At 35.1% G+C, this 22,004-nt stretch overlaps 1 protein-coding gene across 1 annotated transcript; it reads right to left on the reverse strand.

Annotated features, from left to right (window-relative positions):
• Positions 1 to 14,111: 14,111 nt before the first annotated feature.
• LOC141553402 (olfactory receptor 11G2-like) lies at positions 14,112 to 16,146 on the reverse strand. The gene is made up of 2 exons (XM_074285073.1): positions 15,219 to 16,146; positions 14,112 to 14,116 (listed from the first exon to the last, which is right to left on the reverse strand). Exons 1-2 carry the CDS (start codon positions 16,144 to 16,146, stop codon positions 14,112 to 14,114), a joined length of 933 nt encoding a protein of 310 aa, XP_074141174.1.
• Positions 16,147 to 22,004: the final 5,858 nt, after the last annotated feature.

The raw sequence follows: 22,004 nt of genomic DNA on the forward strand, positions 1-22,004 counted from the left end.
GTGGGATTTTCTGGGCCCAAGACAATTTCCCAATCATCTGGCATTTTCTTCCATTGTTTTTCCATTAGAATCTGGGTTTTAGGTAGAACTTATATCTAAGTAACTCCCAATTTGATTCTCTTGAGATTTATCTTTTTGACTTGCTAAACATGGCTAAAAAAAGCCTTTAACAGCCTTCCTACAAATATCCAGCAATAAATTGCTTTTCCTCATCTGGTTCCCCTGTCCCCAAAATTTTAATAATCTGAATGACACTGGATCTCAGCTAAAATTGGTTCTCCAAAGAAGAATTCCCAAACTGATAAACCACCTGAACTTCACAAATGAATCAGTTAATCTTTAACAGAATAAAAGTTTCTCACTATGGGATCATCTAAAGCAGAAAAATAATCCATTATTTACATTTCTTTTGATGCCAGATAGGCTATTCTGTACTTGCTAATGAACCACTTTACTACCTAATTGCAGAAATTGATTAAGAGATCCCAGATGAGACATGAGAATGATATAGTTTGATGGCTTCTGATAGGTGAAATCTTGCTTGGAGACCCTGTTTGTTTCCTTGAGCTGTTTCTACCAATATAATTCCCCTCCAACAGTGTAATGATTATGTCTTTTATATTAGAGAAAGAATCAACAGGAGATATTGAATTAATTTTTTTGAGGTTAGAACTGAATTTGCATATCAATTCATTTTCTTTTTTCAACTCTTTCTATAAGTAACTAGTTCCTTGGATATCTTATCTGTTTGTTACATTGAACATTTTTAAGCATAATTAAAAAAATCTCTTTGATAATATACTTGGTAAATCTCAGACTAAATATTGAATCTTATATTTTGTTGTTCAACAACTTATGAAGATGCTTTGTTTTTGCTGTCCAGAGTTTTTGGGCAATCAAATTCATAAATTTGTGACTGATACTTAACCTGCAAGGAATGCAGACTGAGAAGAATCCAATAATCAATAGTCAATACTTAAAAACACCTCTTTTCTGGTGATGACAGCAGAAGGTCAGAGCATCTCATCTTGGGAATGCATAAAACATACCTTTAAATAAACATTTCCAAATACTTTTACAATGTTGGTATTGATCAATCCATTTACAGACATTTAATAAGCTTAAATAGTGTGCATGCACCATGAGAGTTTCTAGGGATGCAAAGGAAAAAAAAAGAACCAATCTTTGTCCTAAAGGACCTTATATTTGTCAGGATCTTCATTTACTATAATTAAAAACAGCTGAATTATTTGTAGCACTTTAAACACCTCCTTTATTCACAACAGTGCTAAGAAATAGGTGTTACTTAACAGATGAGGAGACAGACTCGGAGAGGTTAAATCGCATATCAATGTCTACATTGATAGTCATCATTGTTGGCAGGATCTGAATCAAGGTCTTGACTCTGAATCCATTGTTCTTTCATCATACCATGCTGCCTAATATAGTTAATACATTTAAAATTTTTGCAGATCAACATATTTTTTATTGCTATGCACAGCTATTTTTGTACCATCTAGGTTTAAATATTTAAATTAGGAAGCCTAGGAGAGATTTTTCTTTTAATAATAATGAATCAAGAGACAATGATTCATAAAAGTTAGTATAGACAATTTTCAGATCAACAAGCTATCATGAAACACAATGGACAACACAGTGTTATCTGATAATTTACATATACTTACTTTTTATTATGCCTTGATACGTTACTTTACAGATCACTTGCCTTCTGTATGAAATAGCTTGCTGGTACAGTGCATAGAGCACCAGCCCTGTAGTCGGAAGTCATCTTCCTGAGTTCAAATATGGCCTTAGACACTTACCAGCTCAGTGACCTTAGGTTGAGTGAATTACCTAATTCACTTAACTCTGCCTCACATTGGCTCATTTATAAAATGAGCTGGAGAAGGAAATGGCAAACTATTTTAGTATCTTTGCCAAGAAAACCCCAAATAGTGTCATGAAGAATCTGAAATGACCAAACAATAACAAATTTCTTTATATCAAGTTTTTTCATCATGAGGCAAAACTTATGATTTCACAAAGGAAGAAGAATGAATTCTAACATTGAGGATCACTCATGGACCTTGGGAATGAATATTCAATATCAATAGTTTCTTGGAAGTTAGTGTTGGGAGGAGCTATACTAAGAAAACTGATTTCTAATTGGAGTAACATCATTTTTAACTTAGCTTATTTAATAAATTGACATGTTCTTTGAATTATTGTCCCTTGAAACAAAAACTGTATGCCTAAAAACATGCCAAGATAAAAAAGGGGTTCTATCATAACTGTATTTCAAATCAACTTTCTTAGGAAGAATTGTGTGATGTACCAAATGAAGAGAGAAAACACATAGGTACTATACATCCCTAAATCATATATATAGTCATAGATTGAGAAGAGAAAGTTTGGGCTTCCCCATCAATAGCACTCATTTGCTCACCTGGAATCTTATCCCAAAGAGTCTTAGCTAAGTCTTTCTTCTAATCTCTTATTCACAGTTAATTATCACCCAGCATCTTCCAAAGCTCTGTACCAAGCATGGTATTATCTCTGGAGCCTTCCCTTCTGCATTCAGTAAACAATGAAATTAAGTAGATAAGGATTTTAATGACGTGTTTGCTGTTATGATTTCATGTTCTTCCCCCATACCCAATAAGTAGATGAAAATTCTTGGGGGGGGGGGAAAGCTTCTCATGGGGATCTGATTCCCTGATGGAGACATTTTGAAATGGGTAGAGAGAAGCTAACAAGAACATTGTGAGACTCTCGTAGGACACTATTGGTTTTTAATGTAAATGGTTGTTCTGAAGTCCTACTTCTCTTCTAAGCCATCCTTGTTAACTAGTTCTATCTCTCACCTACCACTTTTACCTTCATTATTTTTACTCACCAATTAGAAGTAGATTTTTCTTGAAGGTATAAGTAGGAAGAATAAAATAAGAAAATATTGGGGAAGTATCCAGGAAGATCCTAAGTATCTTAGGAGAGGTGTTCCCCCTCCAAATAGTATTTAATTTTTCCTAATTACATGTAAAGAAAGTTTTCAACTTCCATTTTTGTAAGACTTTTGAGTTCCAAAATTTTCTCTCTCCTTTTGTTCCCTCCTACCTCTCCAAGACAAGTAATATAATATACATTATACATGTACATTCATTTTAAACATGTTTCCATGTTAGTCATATTGTGAAAGAAAAATCAAAAGCAAACAATAGCAAAAAGGTGAAAATAATATTCTTCAAATCACATTCATTCTTCATAATTTTCTCTTTGGATGCAGATGTCTTGGATCAACACATTGCTGAGAAGTCTATCATACTAGATCATATAATCTTGATGCTACTGTGCACAATGTTTCCTGATTCTGTTCACTTTCCTCAATATCAATTCATGTAAGTCTTTCCAGGCTTTTCTGAAATTAGACTACTCACCATTTCTTATAGAACAATAACATTGAATTAAATTTATATACCATACTTATTTATCTATTCCCCAATTGATGGACATCCACTCAAGTTCCATTTCCTTGCCACTACAAAAGCAGCTACTAAAAATATTTTTGCACATGTGGGTTCTTTTCCCTCTTTTGTGATCTCTTTGGGACATAGACCTATTAGTGACACTACTGAAACAAAAAACCAAAAGCCCTTTTATAGCCCTTTGGGGATAGTTCCAAATTGCTCTCCAGAATGGCTGGATCAATTCACAACTCCACCAATCACACATTAGTTTCAAGTTTTCCCACATTGCCTCCAACATTTATCTTTATCTTTTCCTGTCATCTTAGCCAATCTGATAGGTTATGAGGTGGTACCTCAGAGTTTTAATTTGCATTTTTAAAATCAATAATGGTCTAGAGCATTTTTCATAAAACTATAGATGGCTTTAATTTCATCATCTGAAAATTGTTCAAATTCTTTGACCATTTATTGATTAAAAATGGCTTTTATTCTTATAAATTTGACTCAGTTTTCTATTTATTTTAGAAATGAGGCCTTTATCAGAAACACTGGTAATCAAAATAGTTTTCCAGCTTTCTGCTTCCTTTCTAATCTTGACTATATTGATTTTTTTCTGTATAAAACTTTTAAAATTTAATGTAATCAAAATGAACCATTTTTGCATTTCATAATGTTCTCTAGTTCTTCTTTGACCATAAATTCCTCTTTCTCCTGGAGAGCTATTGGTTTTTTAAATGAGACCATCGAGAAATCATCATCTTTTGGGAATGAAGAAGAGGTTCCTAAAATATTGGGGTCCTTGCCTTCTGATGAAATGTTTGCCTCACAAACTTTTGACCTTCTAATGATCTCATTTTGACATTGGATTTCCTTTCATCTGTTGTCAATTTATATGATTACTTTTAATTAATACAATTCAAGGTATGCCTGAATAAGGGAATTTGACATAGCCCAAGCCATGTTGTCTAGGGGCAGCTTCACAAAAATGTCACACTTTCTTTGAGAAAGAAAAGCTGCACCAACAGATGAAAAGAAGAAACTTTAGAATAAAGAGGAAAGACAGAAAGGCAGAAATGGAAGAACTGGATGGAGTACTAATAATTGTTGGGAGATAGAGCTATGAAAGATGTTTTGTGACTTTCCAGAAATAAATTATTTAGGCAGTGTTTTGTCTCCAGTGAAGTAGAAGTTTGTAGGAAATTGTCCTTTGTCTACTAATGTGCACCCATGTGTGCAACTACCGTGTTTCCCCGATAATAAGACACTGTCTTATTATTTTTTTTGGGACTAAAAAACACCAGAGGGCTTATTTTCAGGGGAGGGCTTATTTTATCCTCCATCATGCCCCTTTTATCCTCCATCATGCCCCCTGAGTGCTTATTTTATTCTCCATCGCTTACTGAACTTACCGAGTTTTTAGATGGTCCTGTCTCAGCTCTACTCCGCGGCGCTGCTCTCAGTAGCGCCAGCAAGCAAATCACCAGGGAAGAAGAGGATGACGCGCTCACTGCTGCAGCTCTGATTGGATGCAGCTCGGAGCGCGACGTGCGTTTCACCCGGGAGGGGAGGGCGGCGCTGCTTACTGAAGGTACCGCTACGCAGCATATAGCGCAGGGGATCACCATGATGACCGTTTTCATAGTAAGTTCGATAGGGCTTATTTTCGGGGGAGGGCTTATTTTAGCGGAATATTAAAGAGTATGTGGGTGTCTTATTTTCAGGATAGGTCTTATTATCGGGGAAACACGGTATATGTGTAGTGTTAGCTATTGTTACATATTGGAATATTCTGCCTTCTCTAAACATTATGCTATTTGATTTATGCTTCCTGTTTGATTGTTCATTGGTCCTCTTCAAGAACAAATGGTAAATAACAATTCTGCTTGGTCTATTGGTAAAAAGGATACTAAATTAGGAATCCAGCTGCATTTGTATAATGGTGTTTATGTAAAACATTTTCTTTGAAACTTGAGCAGAATGAGTTCCAAAATTGAGTAAGATCCTTATGTTCTATCAGTGTATCACAAGCTTAGATTCCATTTAGAGACAGGTAGGTTGCAGTGTAAAGAGCACTGGATCTGGCCTGAAGTAAACCTGAATTTAAATCCAGATTCATATATTTACTATCTGTATGACTGGGAAAGTCAATTAATTTGTTTGCTTTAGTTTTTCCAGCTGTAATTTGGGGTTAATAATAGAGCCTATCTCTTGATATTGTTATGAGCATAAACTGAAATAGTAATTTTAAAGTACTTAGAACAGTATCTAGCACATATGAATATTAGTTATTATCATTCCATGAAGATATAAATAAATATAAAACAATGATGATGTTGCCCAAAAGGAATTTATAATCTGCTTTAGTTTCATGAAAAAAAAAGATATGAGATCATGAAGACAATTTGGAGGCCATTAGGTTAAATCCTTTCATTTTACAAATGAGAAAATCAAATCGATGCTAGAGAGACATATTGATTGACTGAATCAAATAGCTTGCTCCCCACTGACACTTCCAGATTCTCCCTTTTTCTTCACCATCATTCAATAATCTCTTTTTTAGTGTGAGACTTGCACAAAACATATCTGCCATCTAGTCAAAATCTTGGTAGTGATTGTCTAGTGACTTTCAGGACACTTCTTTTCTTGCCTTAATGAGTACCTGGATCACAGTTTTTCTTTTTCTTCCAATTTTTGCCTTCATACTAGGTGACTTTAGCATATATATTAATACTCCCTCAAATATTTTAACTTCCCACTTCTTCAAACTAGTTATTTCCCATGATCTACTTGAATTTCCACTTTTCCCCTGAAGGATTATGTTCAATTTTGCTGGGTAGGTGATTCTAGTTTGTAATCCTAACTCCTTTGCTCTTTGGAATTTCATATTCCGTACTCTCTAGTCCTTTAATGAAAAAGCTGCTAAATCGTTGTTATCTTGACTGTGGTACATTCTTCTTGAATTGTTTTTTTCTGGAAGCTTGCATTATTTTCTTCTTGACCTGGGAGTTCTAGAATTTGGCTATAATATTTCTGGAAGTTTTCATTTTGGCATCTCTTTCAGAAGGTGATTGGTAGATTCTTTCAATTTCTAAGAATTCATTATTTTATTTTCTGGTTCTAGAATATTAGGATAGTTTTCTTGGTAATTCCTTCCTTCCTTCCTTCCTTCCTTCCTTCCTTCCTTCCTTCCTTCCTTCCTTCCTTCCTTCCTTCCTTCCTTCCTTCCTTCCTTCCTTCCTTCCTTCCTTCCTTCCTTCTTTCCTTCCTTCCTTCTTTTCGGCAATTGGGATTAAGTGACTTGCCCAGGGACACACAGCCAGGCTGTGTTAAGTTTCTGAGGCCAGATGTGAACTCAGATCCTCCCGACTTCAGGGCTGGTGCTCTATCTACTGTGCAACCTAGCTGCCCCCATCCTTGGTAATTTCTTGAATAATTTCTTGAAAGATGATTGTCAGGTTCTTTTTCTTTTTTTTTTTTTTTTTGCTGAGGCAATTGGGGTTAAGTGATTTACTCAGGATCACATTGTTAGGAAGTATTAAGTGTCTGAGCCCAGATTTGAACTCAGGTACTCCTGGCTTCAGGGGTGGTGCTCTATCCACTATGTCACCTAACTGCCTCCAAGCTCTTTTTTTGATTTCGACTTTGAGATAGACCAATAATTTTAAAATGATATCTCCTGGACCTTTTTTCCAGGTCATTTGTTTTTCTAATGAGATATTTTATCTACTATTGCTCAATTTTTAAAAAAAGATATTTTCTTCACTAAGCTTTTGTATTTCTTTTTCCATTTGGCTAATTTTGGTTTTTAAGGCATTCTTGTCTTCATTAGCATTTGTATTTCCTTTTTCACTCCTCTCAATTTTCTTCCATCTCTCTTTTTTGATTTTAAAAATCCCTTTTGAGGTTTTCCATGCCTTGAGATCAATTCTTATTTTTTCTTGGAGACTTTGGAGGTAGGAGCTTTTAATATCTTCTTCTGAGTGTGTATTTTGATCTTCCTTGTCACCATAGTAACTTTCTATGGACAAAATTTTTTTCTGTTGCCTGCTCATTTTTCTAATTCATTACTCAGATTTTAACTCTTTATTAAAGTTTCTTTCTAGGGTGGAAGATGCACTATCCCAAGCTTCAGGGGTTTTGTGCAGCTGTTTTCAGATCCTTTTAGGGACCTGATCACAAACCATCTTTTTTGCCCATGAACTGTTGGGAGTTTCTTACTCCTCTGAAGCTGTAAGATCTAGTGTGCTGAAACAAGAGTTCTTCCTCAGTGCTAGTAAAGAGACCTCCTATGAACTGAGGCCTCTGCATGCCCTGGTTGTTTTTTTGTTTTTGTTTTATATGTTTTTTATTATATATATATATATTTTATAATATTATCCCTTGTATTCATTTTTCCAAATTACCCCCCCTCCCTTATTCCCTCCCCGACGACAGGCAATACATACATTTTACATGTGTTACAATATAGTCTAAGTACAATACATGTGTGTGAATATCATTTTCTTGTTGCACAATAAACATTAGAATCCGAAGGTACATGCAACCTGGGCAGACAGATATTAGTGCTAACAATTTACATTCCCCTCCCAGTGTTTCTTCTCTGGGTGTACCTCTACCTCTGTCATCATTGATCAACTGGAAGTGAGTTGGATCTTCTTTATGTTGAAGATTCTCCACTTCCATCAGAATACATCCTCATACAGTATCGTTGTTGAAGTATACAGTGATCTTCTGGTTCTGCTCATTTCACTCAGCATCAGTTGATTTAAGTCTCTCCAACCCTCTCTGTATTCTCCTGCTGGTCATTTCTTACTGAGCAATAATATTCCATAACTTTCATATACCACAATTTACCCAACCATTCTCCAACTGATGGACATCCATTCATCTTCCAGTTTCTAGCTACAACAAAAAGATGCATGCCCTGGTTTGCTGCACTCCTGGTTTGCTGGTTTGACAAGGCCTTCTCACTCTACTGACAACTTTTTCCTGCTAACTTTCCAAGTTGTCTTTAATATCTTTGTGCTAAGAGGTTTAAAAATTGCCAGTGTTGCTTTTGATTCAAAAATTGCTTAGGCCCATTCCTTCTTTGCTGGCACTGATGCTGAGGCTGCCCTGGTGCTGCCTGTACTGGGACTAGGGGGCTCCCACCCTAATGTCACAGACCTTTTCTTCTGACCTTTGAAATTGTCTTTGGTGTCTCTAGAGTGAGAGGTCTGGAAGACTCCAATACTGCTACTAATTCAGAGGTCTTTTGGCCAGTTTTTGCTTTGCTGTGGGAATGGGTCATGGCCATGGCTGTCCTAGCATGGCCTGCACTGAGACTGCTTGCTGGACTCTCACCTTGGTGTGACAGACTATTCCTACTGACCTTCTAAGTTGTCTTCAGCTGGAAAATTGTTCTACTCCTGTCTTTTTGTGTTCTATGATGCTCTAAAATTGGTTTAATGTCATTTTTTAAAGGAATTTGAAGTAGTTTGGGGGAAAGCACAGTTCCTGCTTTTACTCTACTGTCTTGGCTCTGCCTCCCCCATGATTTACTTTTTTATTTCACCTCAGCCACATGCAAAGATGGTCATAATGTTGATCTTGCCATCATCTCACATGTTCTTAAATTTTGAAATTCCCTTATTTGATCACTCTTCCTTGGTTATCTCTCCCTTTGTTTTAAATAACAAACTATGTTCTTCATTTATTCCATAATTTCTAACCCTTTAATCTCAGATCTTTCCCCCAGCTATCACTTCATTCCTTAGTCATATTATCCTTATTTCCTAATCCTGACTCATTGGTTTACACTGTTATCTTTTGAATCCCTTGTCCCATTATAATATTGTGGATTGTACTTCAACTTTGGATCATTCCAAACATTTAATGTCTTAACTCTTAAACATGTACTATTGAATGAAAGTAGAGAAAATCATGTGAATATTTTGACAGGATCCACTCTAAATTTATATCATATAATCTCAACTGGGCTCTCATTATTGCTAGAGAATTTTAAAAATAGTAAGCTTATTACAGTGGCTCTTCCAAACATTCAAGTTTCCTCAAACCTCCTAAAGTATTCTATCTCTCCACTTTTTCAATGGAGAAGCTTGTCTCTTATTTTGTTCTTCTTCTCATCTTATATCACTCAGCTACTTTCTACCACTATTTCTACTTTTACCCATGTCTCACAAGAAAGGATTACCCTTCTAATTGCCAAGCCAAAATCTTCTACTTGCACAAATAATCTCATTCTATCCCATTTACCTCAGCAGATTATCTCTTCTATCATTCTCTTCATTCTTTCTCTGTTTACTCACATCTCTATTCCCTGCAAACATAGCCATTTCTTCCATCCTCTAAAAGCCTTTATTTGATCCTTCTATTTCTACTATCTATTGTCCCATATCTCTTTTGCATTTAATGATTAGAATTCTTGAAAAGGCTATGTACAACAGTGACTCCATTTCTTTTCCTCTTGTTCTTTTCTTAATTTATTACAATACAGTATCTCACCTCATTATTCCACTGAAATTGCTTTCTCCAAATTGACTATGATCTCTTAATTCCTAAATCCAAGAGCTTTTTTCTGATTCCTTATCTTTCTTGAACTTTTGGCAGTCTTTGACACAATTGGTCACATTCTTCTCCTTGAGACTTCCTTCTGTCTAGGTTTTCAATCTGTATCCAGGTAATGCTTGGTAATCATGAGTATGCTAGAGGGCTCTGATGGCTCTGATGTAGGCCTTCTTTTTTCCCTTTATATTTTATAATCTAGTGATCTCATCACTTTCTAAAGACTTAATTATCATCTCTATATTTCTTGTTGTTGTCTTTTGTTCTCAAAGAAAACCATGACATCAGAGAAGTGAATTGGATTTATGTGAGAGAGGGCTGTGCAAGGTCACATGCCTCACTTTCTCTTCCAGAGACACCTGGGTCCAGTGGTCAGATATAGATCAGGAGGACTGGAAATAGCCCTGGATGAAATGGGAGACCATGGCTTTTTTTAGCTATGGTCTTCAACAGGTCTCAGTTTGCCTGAGGCCATACCCTTTCAGTGATTAAAGATAGATAGTAATTGAGGCAAAAAAATCTTCCCTTTCACTTAGTCAAAAAAACCCCCCAAAACCTAAATTAATAAATGAATCAATGAATATGGGAGAAGAAGACCTTCAGGGTTTCTGGTCAAAGCAGAAATGATTTCTATTTCCTTTCAATCAGAGTCAATTAGGACTCAAACTATGACCAAATAGGCCTTATCATTGAACCTATTGATGGCTAATGAGAATCAGATTCGTTTTGTTTTAAGGTATGGTCCTTAAGAAAGAAATCTAGCCAGTAAACCCCAAGATATCTTGGGAAGGATCAGAGGTACAAAAGAGAAAAAAATGCTTTTAAGAACATATGTAAGAATATACCCTAGAAAGGAAGGAAGGAGGGAAAGAAGGAGTCTTCCAATTGACCAATTCCAATTTGAGGGCCAGATTTACTCACAGATGATTTCCAAATGTACTTATCCAGCTCTAACTTCTCTGCTGACCACCAGTCTTAAAATTCCAACTAGATACTGAACATCTTAAACTGGAAGTCTTGTAGATATTTTAATATCAACATTTCTAAAACCAAATTCATTTATTTCTTCTAAACCATTCCTCCTTCAAAAGTTCACAATTACTATTGAAAGTTCCATCACTTTCCCATTTCCCTAAGTGCCATCAATTCCTCACTATCTTTCACTCCTTCCTATTCCTTAGGGTCAATTTGTTGCCAAGACCTGTTGTTTTCACCTTTGTAACATCTCTTGGAATATAATCCTTTCTGATACTGCCACTGTTTTAGTAAAAGCCCTCACTTCCTAATAAATGGACAATTGCAATAGTCTGTTGACTATGCTGGCTTCCTTGTCTCTTGAACAAAACATTCTATCTTTCAGTTCTGGGCATTTTCACTGACTATGCCCTATTCCTGAAATTCTGTCCTTTCTCATCTTTGAATTCTGTTTTTTCTGACTTTTTCCAAGTGCCACCTAAAATCCAGCTTTCCACAAGAAATTTTTCCCTTGTAAGCACATTATATCTTTCTCTCTCCACCCTCACACTTTACACTTAGGTAGTGAACTCTTCAAGGACAGGGATTGTCATTGTATTTCTTTGTATTCTCAGAACAGAACAGAGCTTAATACATTTTAAGTACTTAATAAATAATTATTGAGTGACACAATTAATTATTGTCTTGAGGCGGGATTTGAATTTAGATATTTTTAACTCCAAATCTAGTACTCTATCCATTGCAATATCTTATTTAACATGATGAAACCAAGGAGAAGGAATAGTTATAAACCTTAACTCATTAAATAGAAAATTCAATTTGGAAAGGAAAAAGAAACTGTATCATAATTTAAAGGACTGCATACAATCACAAATATATTTTTAGTTCACTGCAGAGGGAAAGTAGAGTTAGTTATATTTTAAATTTCAGTGTAAAGTTTGTATTTTGTGATTCTTTTTAAATAAATTTTTCATTTTTTACCTTTATAATGTAATTTCTCTTTCAGTCATTTGATTTAAATAATGTTGCTGTGTTCTGAATGTTGATCTTTTTTATTTTTAAGACTTTGAAGTCCATTTATAATTTTATAGAAGTCAATTATAGGGCATTGCTAGACTATGAGACTCTACCAAGAGGGAGTACCAAGGCCACCTTGACCTTTGACGCACAGTAAGTTTTCTGCCACATTGCAGAAAAGCCCTTGTTGAGCAAGGAGGAATGATTTGTGATCATGGGAATGGGTGTGAGCCTGAGGGTCACAGCTAGTGGCTCATTAGCAGGGATATCTTGGCAGAGCCTCTCACCTCTGAGCAAGTTGCTGAATTGCTAGATTGCCTCTCTTCTCATTGGCAGATATCATGCATAGACAAAGTCCATGAGCTGCTTCTCTGAATGGTTATTGGGGATTGCTTACTGTTCACGCACTGATCATGCCTGTAAAAATGTATATCAACAAGGTGATATGGCCTAATAAACTGAAGCTCTTTTCACACTCTATGAGTTTTTTCCTTCATTCATCTCACTTGTGAGATCAAAGGGCTTCATATGCTTTGAGCTCTTAAGATGGCCACCACAGGGCATTATTGAATTTATAGAAATGTGCTTTTAAATAACTCTTTTTCTAGGATATTGTTCCTAGAGCAAAATGAAACACACCTCTAAAAATATAATTGATGGGATAAGTAAGATACCAACAAAAAGACTCAGGTCCTTGGTAGCTGGGTAGGTCACAGGGAGGAGCATTAATGGGAGAATTTTTGAATTACTCTCTAAATTATATCCTGAGGCTAGCAAGGAAGAGCACTGAGAAGATCATCCCCTTAACTGGACTTTTGTTCCTCATCAAATTTTTTTGGAGTTCTTTTCTCCAAAAAAGTCCTTTTCTTTGGACTTTTTGTTCCTTATCAAATTTCTTTCATGGACAAAGTTATTATGACCCCACACTTACTCTATTCAAACATAAGGCCTAGCTATAATGTCAACTCTTGAGGTTATTTTTCTTCTATTAAAGAAACTATTGGTATCCCATTTCTTTGTTAACTCCTTTTTGGAGGCTAATTCCTTTCAGGGATAGGCCATTAGTCAATCACATAATTCCCCCACTAATTTCTTTTAAGGTTAGAACACTTATTGAATGTCACAATGACTAGTTCATTAGGAAATTTGCCTGCTAAGTGTCACAATGGTGGGCTCATTAGGAACTGCCTGCTTTATGACAGCAAGTTTTCTAGGAACTTTGCTTGTCCTATGGTGTCTTTCCCTTTATTATAGCTAGTTCATTAGGAACTTGCTCTGTCTCATAGCATCTTCCCCCTTGTTAGTGGTGAGTTCTATTGTGTCTTTCCCCTTATTAATTACTAAAGCAGTCTTTTGGAATTTAGTCTGCTGTCAGCAGTGTAATAAAATCTTTGCTTCTTGATTTGGAGATGGTCTCAGTTTCTAATTATATGGTATTATAAAAAGAACTTCTATAAATATTTTTGTACATATGGGTCTTTTCCCTCTAAAGAGTAAAATGAAAAAAATCAGAAAACAATGGAAATTATATCAACAATATCATAAAAATGAACAGTTTTGAGAGCATATATAAATTAATGATGAATGACATCATTTAGATAATATTTATTTATTTAGATTTATTTATTTAGACAATATTTATTTAGATAATAGTATTATAAAAGAAACTATTTTGAAAACTATAAGAACTACAAAGACCATTCATGATTACAGAGGACCAGTAATAAAATATGCTATTATAAAAAGGTGATAGATTTAGGGTACAGTTATAAATATTCATGCACACATATGCAGATTCATTAAGTGATACTCCCCTTTACGATGATTCATATTTGATAAAGATCTTTGTTTCTCTCTCTCTCTCTCTCTCTCTCTCTCTCTTTTTTTTTTTTTTTTCTTTCTCTAATGAGGTGGGAGGGAGAGGGAAAAAACTCTTGGCTAATTAAGAAAAAATAAAGAGGTTGTGAATGAGAGAGGTTGCTGAGGCAATTGGGATTTGTGACTTGCCCAGGGTCACACAGCTAGAAAGTGTTATATGTCAGAGGCCAACTTTGAACTCAGGTCCTCCTGACTTCAAGACCAGCACTCTATTCACTGTACTATCTTAGCTGCTCCTAGATGTTAAATGTTACAAGCACTTTCAGATGAAGTTACTTTATTATTAATTTTGCTTAAATTGTTTTTCTAGATTGTGAAACTTCTCACAAAATGGGAGTAATTTATAAATGTCATAAAAACAAAACAAAAATAAAAAAAACTTTTTTTTTTTTAAAAAAGGTCTGTGTAAGGTCTCAGAAGATTGAAATAGAAGATATTACTTTAAGTTGGAAGAATTAGAAAAAAATTCATGGAAAAAGAGTTTTATGATAATGACTTTTAAGGAAGAGAAAGGTTACAAAAGATGGAAATGCAGAGAAAGTATGTTCTAGGCATAAGGGATTATATTTGAATTTGACAAGATAAGATTGGGAAAGAGGAGTAATTTTTGCCTGGAACATAGTATGTAGAAAGGGAAAAAGAGAGAAAAAAATATGGAAAGGAAGGTTGGAGGTAGATGATTGAGGACCATAAAGTTTCAGATAAAAATATTTATTTTATCTGATAAGCCCTTTTGAGCCATTGAAACCTTTTGAGTAGGGGAGTAAATGACATGATTCTATCTGTTCATTTGGATAATTATTTTAACAATTTGGAAAAAAGGAAGACAGGATTCAAGGAGATGAATTAGGAGACTATTACATTTTTGTAGTTGAGGTGATGAGGATAGTGGCTTTGTGAATGAAAATCAAGGAACCGATGAACTGAAGGGGTTTAAGAACAGATTAGATGTGAAGGCTGAGGGAAAGGGATTTATAATATATAATGCCTATGTTTTGAACTTCACTATTAGACAAATGATCATTCTCTTATAATTGAGTAATTGATAAACATATGGAAAAAGGGGCACATTTTTGTGAAAGATGATGAGTTCACATTTGGCCATGTGGACTTTGAAATACAAGTGGAATGTTATGGTATATATGTCTAAAAGACCACTAGAAATGAAGAGCTAAACATGTTTCTTATATATTATATCTTATATACATTTTATATACATATTAATCTTTTTCATTCTTGATTTTTTCACCTAAGAGAGATATTGCACATCTATCTCAAGCCTTAAGGATATCTTCTGTAAAGACTATAATGTTCAGGTATTCAAGGTTTTCCTCAGGGCATCCTTCATATCCTTGTTTCGAAGGCTATAAATCAAAGGGTTTAAGAATGGGGTCACCACAGAATAAAAGAGGGTCACAATCTTCTGGGTTCCAGCTTCATGGCCTGATGTTGGTTTCACATACATCACCATCACAGAGCCATAGAATAGTGATACCACAGCCAAATGGGATCCACAGGTGGAGAAGGCTTTACGCCGACCTGTTGCTGAAGGAACTCTTAACACAGCTCTCAGAACCATGGCATAAGTTATCATGATGAAGAGAAAAGGAATAAACAATGGCAAAGAATTCACAATGGAACAGGTGAATTCTATTAAAGGGGCTCTGGTACAAGTGAGAGCTAGCAGTGGGCCTGGGTCACAAAGAAAGTGGTCTATGACTTTGGAGCCACAAAAGGACAATTGGGAGATGAGAATTATAGGAACTAGGAACCAGAGAAATCCAGAAACCCAGCAGCTGACCACCAAATTGATGCAGAGACGTCCTGTCATGATGGTGGGATAATGCAGAGGCCAGCAAATGGCCAAATACCGATCAAATGCCATGATGGCTAGAAAAAAACATTCTGTGCCCCCTAAGGAGAAGAAGAAGTAGAATTGGAGGAAGCATCCAGAGAAGGAAATAATCTTGGTATTAGAGAGAAAGTTGGCCAACATATTAGGTACAGTAGAAGTGACATACCAGATCTCCAGAAAGGAGAAGTTGGCCAAGAGGATGTACATGGGGGTTTGAAGTTGCTTGTTCCTATATACAACATAGATGATAGAACCATTTCCTAGAAGTGTCAGGATGTAGATGATCAAGAAGAATATGAAGAGTAGGATCTGAATCTCTCTGCTGCAGGGGAATCCAAGGAGGATGAAAGCAGAAGTACTATTGGAACTGTGGTTAGTGTTGGAAATTTTCATTTGCCTATAAGCTACACAACAAACAGAGATTATTGATTGAAAATAAATAATTTTTATACTCTTTGAAGGTCTTAAAAAGAAAAATTTAACACACATTTTAAAATCAATAGTGAGTACAGAATATTAGAGAAATATATAAAGCTTCATTATATTAAGACTCCTGCCCATTAGGGCTTGTATTTTAGCAAAGGAATTGTATACCAACAAATATTATTGTAGCCTTGTAATAGCAAGGAGGAATGGTTTTTCCTAGGTGGAATGAAAAACTGAAGAATAATGGGAAACAAGAGACTCATTGGATCAGGAAGCTTAGTGCATCAAAGTCCATGAATTCCCATCTTCCAAGATTCTAACAATTCCTCAAGATGGAAAATCCCTTAAAATGAGAAAAAAACCCTACATTTTCTATCACTACACATTATCCAAACAGGCTAGATATAATCCAAAATAATACATGATGACTGTGTCAGAGAGATATAAAACATCTTTGGGATAGGAAGGTATTTGCCATTATAGATCAAGAGGTCAAAAAATAGGAGTTCTGAAGTGGCTGGCATTTGATTTGGTGTTTAAAAGAGGATACTTCATTTTAACATATAAGTGAAATAGGAGATTCTTAGGTCATGGTACCTGAAACTTTGAGCCTTCTATTATTATCCTCCTTTAACTTTGCTAATCTTTCCCTTTCCCTGTACTGGTTGTACCAAAAATTTTAGTGAAGTTTTAAGTTATTAATACTATTAAAGTTAAGAACTGAACTAAGTATTTTAGGATACTCTGAATAACTTTCATTGATGCTCTACTGAAAAAATTGAGCTCATATATTGTTATTTTCTCCTCCTTTCCTACTCAACAATGCAAAACCACTCTACACCATATATCTCCTCCTTTGGTGTAGTCTCCAGTGAAGTGATGCCCCCCCTTTTTTTGACAAGATCAGCAATTGTAGTCGAGATCTTGCTCTAATTCTTTTCTTCTCCAGTTTTCCACCTTGATTATTTTCTCCTCTTTTTCTCATCTTCAACCACTCTTTCACCATTGTCTTCTTTCCTTATGTCTATGTATACAACCCTTATTTCCTTAAAGACTCCTTTATCATCCTATCCTCAAACATTTTTTATTTATTCTCCTTTTATTGGTTGAACCCTCAGAGTAATTTACATTTACTGATTCTATTTTCTCATCTTCTGCTCACTTCTCAACCTGATGAAATCTGGGAAGAGTTTGTTAAAGTTCTCTTCTGGACCATACTAGCTTCTTTTTTTAAGCTCTTTCTTGTTGTGCCCATCAGCTCTTGTGAGTTTAATTATTTGTTCTATGCAAGTAATTCCAAAATCTACATACTCTGATCATTCTTCTGAACTTTAATGCCAACTGCCCACTGGATATCTATACGTGGATTACCTTAGGTATATTACTTTCATATATCTACAATAGAAATCTTTACCTTATCTCACCAAACCTTCTCTTGTATGGAACTTTACAATTTCTGCTGAGGGCAATGACATCTTTCTAGTAATCCAGGTCTACAATCTCAAAGTTATCATTTACTCTTCTTTGACTTTCCCTGCCCATAGCCAATCAGTTGGCAATTCTTATCATTTCTACCTTTTGAGAATCTCTTGTAACTATCTTCTTCTCTTTACTCATATGTCATACTCCAATTAAAGCACATATAACTTTTTTGCTGGCCTCTAATTTCTTTAGTTCATTCTTCACACTGCTGCCACTTTAATATCCTTGCCTCATCATAGATGTCATATTGGAAGGGACCTCAGGGACCATTTCATCCAAATACCTTCATCTTATAGATAAGAATATTGTGGTCCTAAGAAGTAAAATGACTTACCCAAGATCACACAAATGATAAATATTATAGGTGTTTATTTGAATCATACCTTGGAGCTTTTCCCCATGTATGATATTGCCTCTCAGAGAAGTCTTGGATTGATGACAAGTCAATGCCACATGCTCTCTGAAGATGACCTAATTTCCCAAATATGTGATATAGCCATTCATCATCCACAAATTTTCATTTAAATAAATAGCCTTAAGTAGTAAAGTAATCCCTATAGCTGGAATCCTTCCTATAGCCTTTCTTTATTGGTAGAATTTATATGGGGCAAATTGTTGGTTTTTAAGTATATTTTCTTAGACCATTAGTAAAGATTAGATAGAATTAGGGAATGGAAGAAGCTATTCTGTGATGAAATCTCCCTCTCTCTTTTCAAAACTCATCTCCTAGTTGTAGTTTCCCCATGCTTCTATAGATACTATATTTCCAAGTACTTAGTCTTACTCTGCCTTGATAAATTGAACTGCAACATGCCAACTGTATGGTGAATTTTCTTTTAATGGTGAAATTTTAGGAAGCATGATAGGAGATGAGAACACAGCACTAGAGAGTATTGAATTTAAAGTTTGGAAGATGAGTCCAAATTCTGTCTTTGGGATTTAGAATCTGTGTGCATGTAAACAATTCATTTAGTTTTACTGAGACTCAGTGTATAAGACATTTGTATAAAACATTAGGATAATACCTATCTCTCAGGGTTATTGTGAGAGTTAAGTGAAGTAATGTATGTAAAAATCATTCTGGAATTTTAAAATACTATTTAAATATCATTACCCAAGCAAAATGAAACCAAGGGGAAGTGAATTATGGAAAAAAGAAAATTGGGTAGTCATGTGATGAACATTAGAAACAGCTGATGAGTAGCTTCAGTGTTCCTTTGGTATTTTTTTTGTGTTATCAACAGAGCCAAAGGAGAGCCCTCAAGATTCTGGATCAATTTCCTGTGAACTTAGGAAGAAAATGAGCAATTATTACACATGATTGATAAATATGAATCAATGATGCTTAGTATCTTGGATGGAATTACCAGATGTATAAGACCACTGTTCTACTAAAGTTTAAATGACTATTGTCCTTATTGTTATTCTTCTTCTTCTTAGTGCAACTTATAAACCAAATCATAGGTTGCATAATCTTCACAAAACTATTTTCCTGGATGTCAGTAGAATCACAGAATTTCAGAATTAGAAGGAACTTTAGAAGCTTTCCAATACAATCCCCTTATTTTTACAGATGAGGAACTTGAATCACAGTGAAATTAAATAATATGCTAAAGCTTACTCAGCTAATAGTTGTCTGAGTTAGGATTTGAATGCAGGACTTCCTATCACTAAATCTTGAGTTGTACCCATGAAACCAAAATATTGAATGAATTTTGAAATATTTCTTTTCTTTTTAAAAAGCTGAATCTTTTCATAATGCTTCTTCCTTGCCTATAAAACAAGGCAAAAAGAAAACATTCTAGAGAAATGAATATTGGGGGAAATGCTAAAAATGGTGTTTTTATGCATAAATACAAGGAACACATAAACTTATACTTATTTGTGTATTTAGATGGTTTTATACTTTTGACTACAGTTATATATATATATATATATATATATATATATATATATATTTGTTTTTGTTTTTGTTTTTATCTATAGGGTTTTATAGTCTTCAAATTGCAGTAACATGCGTTGTTTCATTTGAATTCCCAGACAGACAGCAATGGAAAAATATGTATTAAGGACATGAAATATTAAAATATCATCAAATTTAATCAAGCAAAGAAAAGTACAGCATTGGTAGAAATATCTGAGGAGTTCAGGTAACAGCTAATGATGTGGAACTTAATTTCTTTGGTTTCGGTGGCAATTTCCACATGGCTCATCACCTTCCCTTCTACTAAATTTAGTACAATTCACATATTAATATTCATCTAAACTTGAAAGACAACTGGAGAGAGTTGAAAGAGCAACTAAAACCTAGACTATTTGCCACTACCTGCATGCTATTGGGCAGATTGAAGAGGATCTCTAGGATCTTCCTTACCTGTATTTGCTTATGTAGAGACCTCCCCCAAGAATATCCTATATTGGACCTAGGGGTGACTACTGCTGCTACATATGCTATTTCAGTATCAAAAATTGAGGTACAGAGGGATGGAAAGAGAATATTTCAGCTTGTGATATCACTGAAGTGAATTCAATTTATTCTGATCTGTATATTTTAAATAGAATTCCAACAGCCTAGTTTTAGAGTTAGAAGAGAATTCAGAATCCAACTGTCTCATTTTTCAAATGAGAAAATAGCAGAAAAATTAAATGAGCAGTGTCAAGATGGTGGAAAGAAGCCAGTTTCCTTTGGAAATAACACTAAATCATGATTCTAAATAGATTCTGGAATGATAGAAACCACAAAAAATGGAATAAAATTTTTTTTCCAGCTTAAGATAATTTAGAAGGACTTCAGGAAAGGTCTGTATTACTTGGGTAAAAGGGAGGATTGGCCCAGCACAAGCTTTGTGTGGACAATCTAACCCGAAGCTCTTTGCCGTAGCAAAAATCATCAGCAGAGACCCTTTGGTACTGGCTCAGCAGGCCACTTATGAGGGCCCCAGCCCCACTGTAGAATACAAATTGCAAGCCTTCAAACCCTGGAACTACCGGCTTGACTAGACCAGGCCAATCCAGAACAGTGAGAAAGGCAGCAGCATCTCCAGCCCTAGGATGGAAAACCAGTGACAAAGTTCTTGTCTCCTTGCAAAAGAAACTCGTGACATTTTCTACTGTGCCTTAGAAGCAGAGCTTGACTTAAAAAATGGGCAAAAATCTAAGAACCCTTACATAAAAGCTACCATGACAGGGAAAATTAGAACACAAACTTGGAAGAAAGCAATAATGGCCATTATTAATAATGCCTACATGTGAAGCCTCAAAAGGGAATATGAATTGGTCTCAAGCTCAAAAGGTTCTCTTAGAAAAGCTCAAAAAGGATTTAAAAAATTAAGTAAGAGAAGTAGAAGAAAAATTGGAAAAATAATGAGCGTTATGAAAGAAATCAATAATTTGGAAAAGGAAACACAAAGATTGATGGAAGAAAACAACTCCTTCAAAATAGATCTGGTAAAATAGAAAAAAAATATACCAAAGATTAAATGTTTCCCCAAGTTTTAAGGTAAGAAATATTAGAGCCAGCTTTCAAATACAGGTTTTTTTAAACTTCATATTAATTGGTTTTTTTCAGTCTTGTGTTACTTTCCTAAGCTGGTTGTAGAGTCTGGGTTTAAATCCCAGCTTTGCCTCTTATTACTTTGTGACAGCAAAGTTAGGCAACTAGTTGGTATAATGGATAGATATAGTGCTGGGCCCCTGGAATAAGAAAGACTCACCTTCCTGAATTCAAATGTAGCCTCAGACACTTACTAGCTGGGTGACCCTAGCTAAGTCACTTAATCCTATTTGCTTTAGTTTCCTTATCTATAAAAATAGACCGAAGAAGGAAATGGAAAAGCACTCAAATATTTTTGGCAAGAAAACTACAGACAGGGTCATGAAGAGGTGGACATGATCAAACAACCACCATCTATGTGATATTGAGTATATCACTTCTTTTTTGTCTCTTGTTTATATTAGAACATTTAACTAAATGATTTCTGAAGTTCCTCCATACTTCCAAATCTTTGTTCCTATGATCCTTAACAGGATTGATATCAGATCTTTTCATCGATAATTTTCTTTGTCTAAGGATGTTACACAGCTGAATCTTGAAAGAAACCAAGAATAGAAGTGACTAGTAGGAGCACTGTAATATGGGAGACAGTCAATACAAAAGTAAAAGATGGAGTGTGAGGGACAGGAAGTAGGTCAGTATGCATTTGGAATGCAAGGATGAGTATAAAATTCAACAAGTCAGAGGGTAAGAAGGGGCCAGATTCTTACCCTCTATTGCTAAAGAACTCTATGTTAGAGCTAGGAGGTAATATAGAATCACTGGACATTTTTTGGGGGAAAGCAGAGGC

The sequence above is a fragment of the Sminthopsis crassicaudata genome, chromosome 2 (assembly GCF_048593235.1).
Source record: "Sminthopsis crassicaudata isolate SCR6 chromosome 2, ASM4859323v1, whole genome shotgun sequence".
Taxonomy (NCBI): Eukaryota; Metazoa; Chordata; class Mammalia; order Dasyuromorphia; family Dasyuridae; genus Sminthopsis; species Sminthopsis crassicaudata.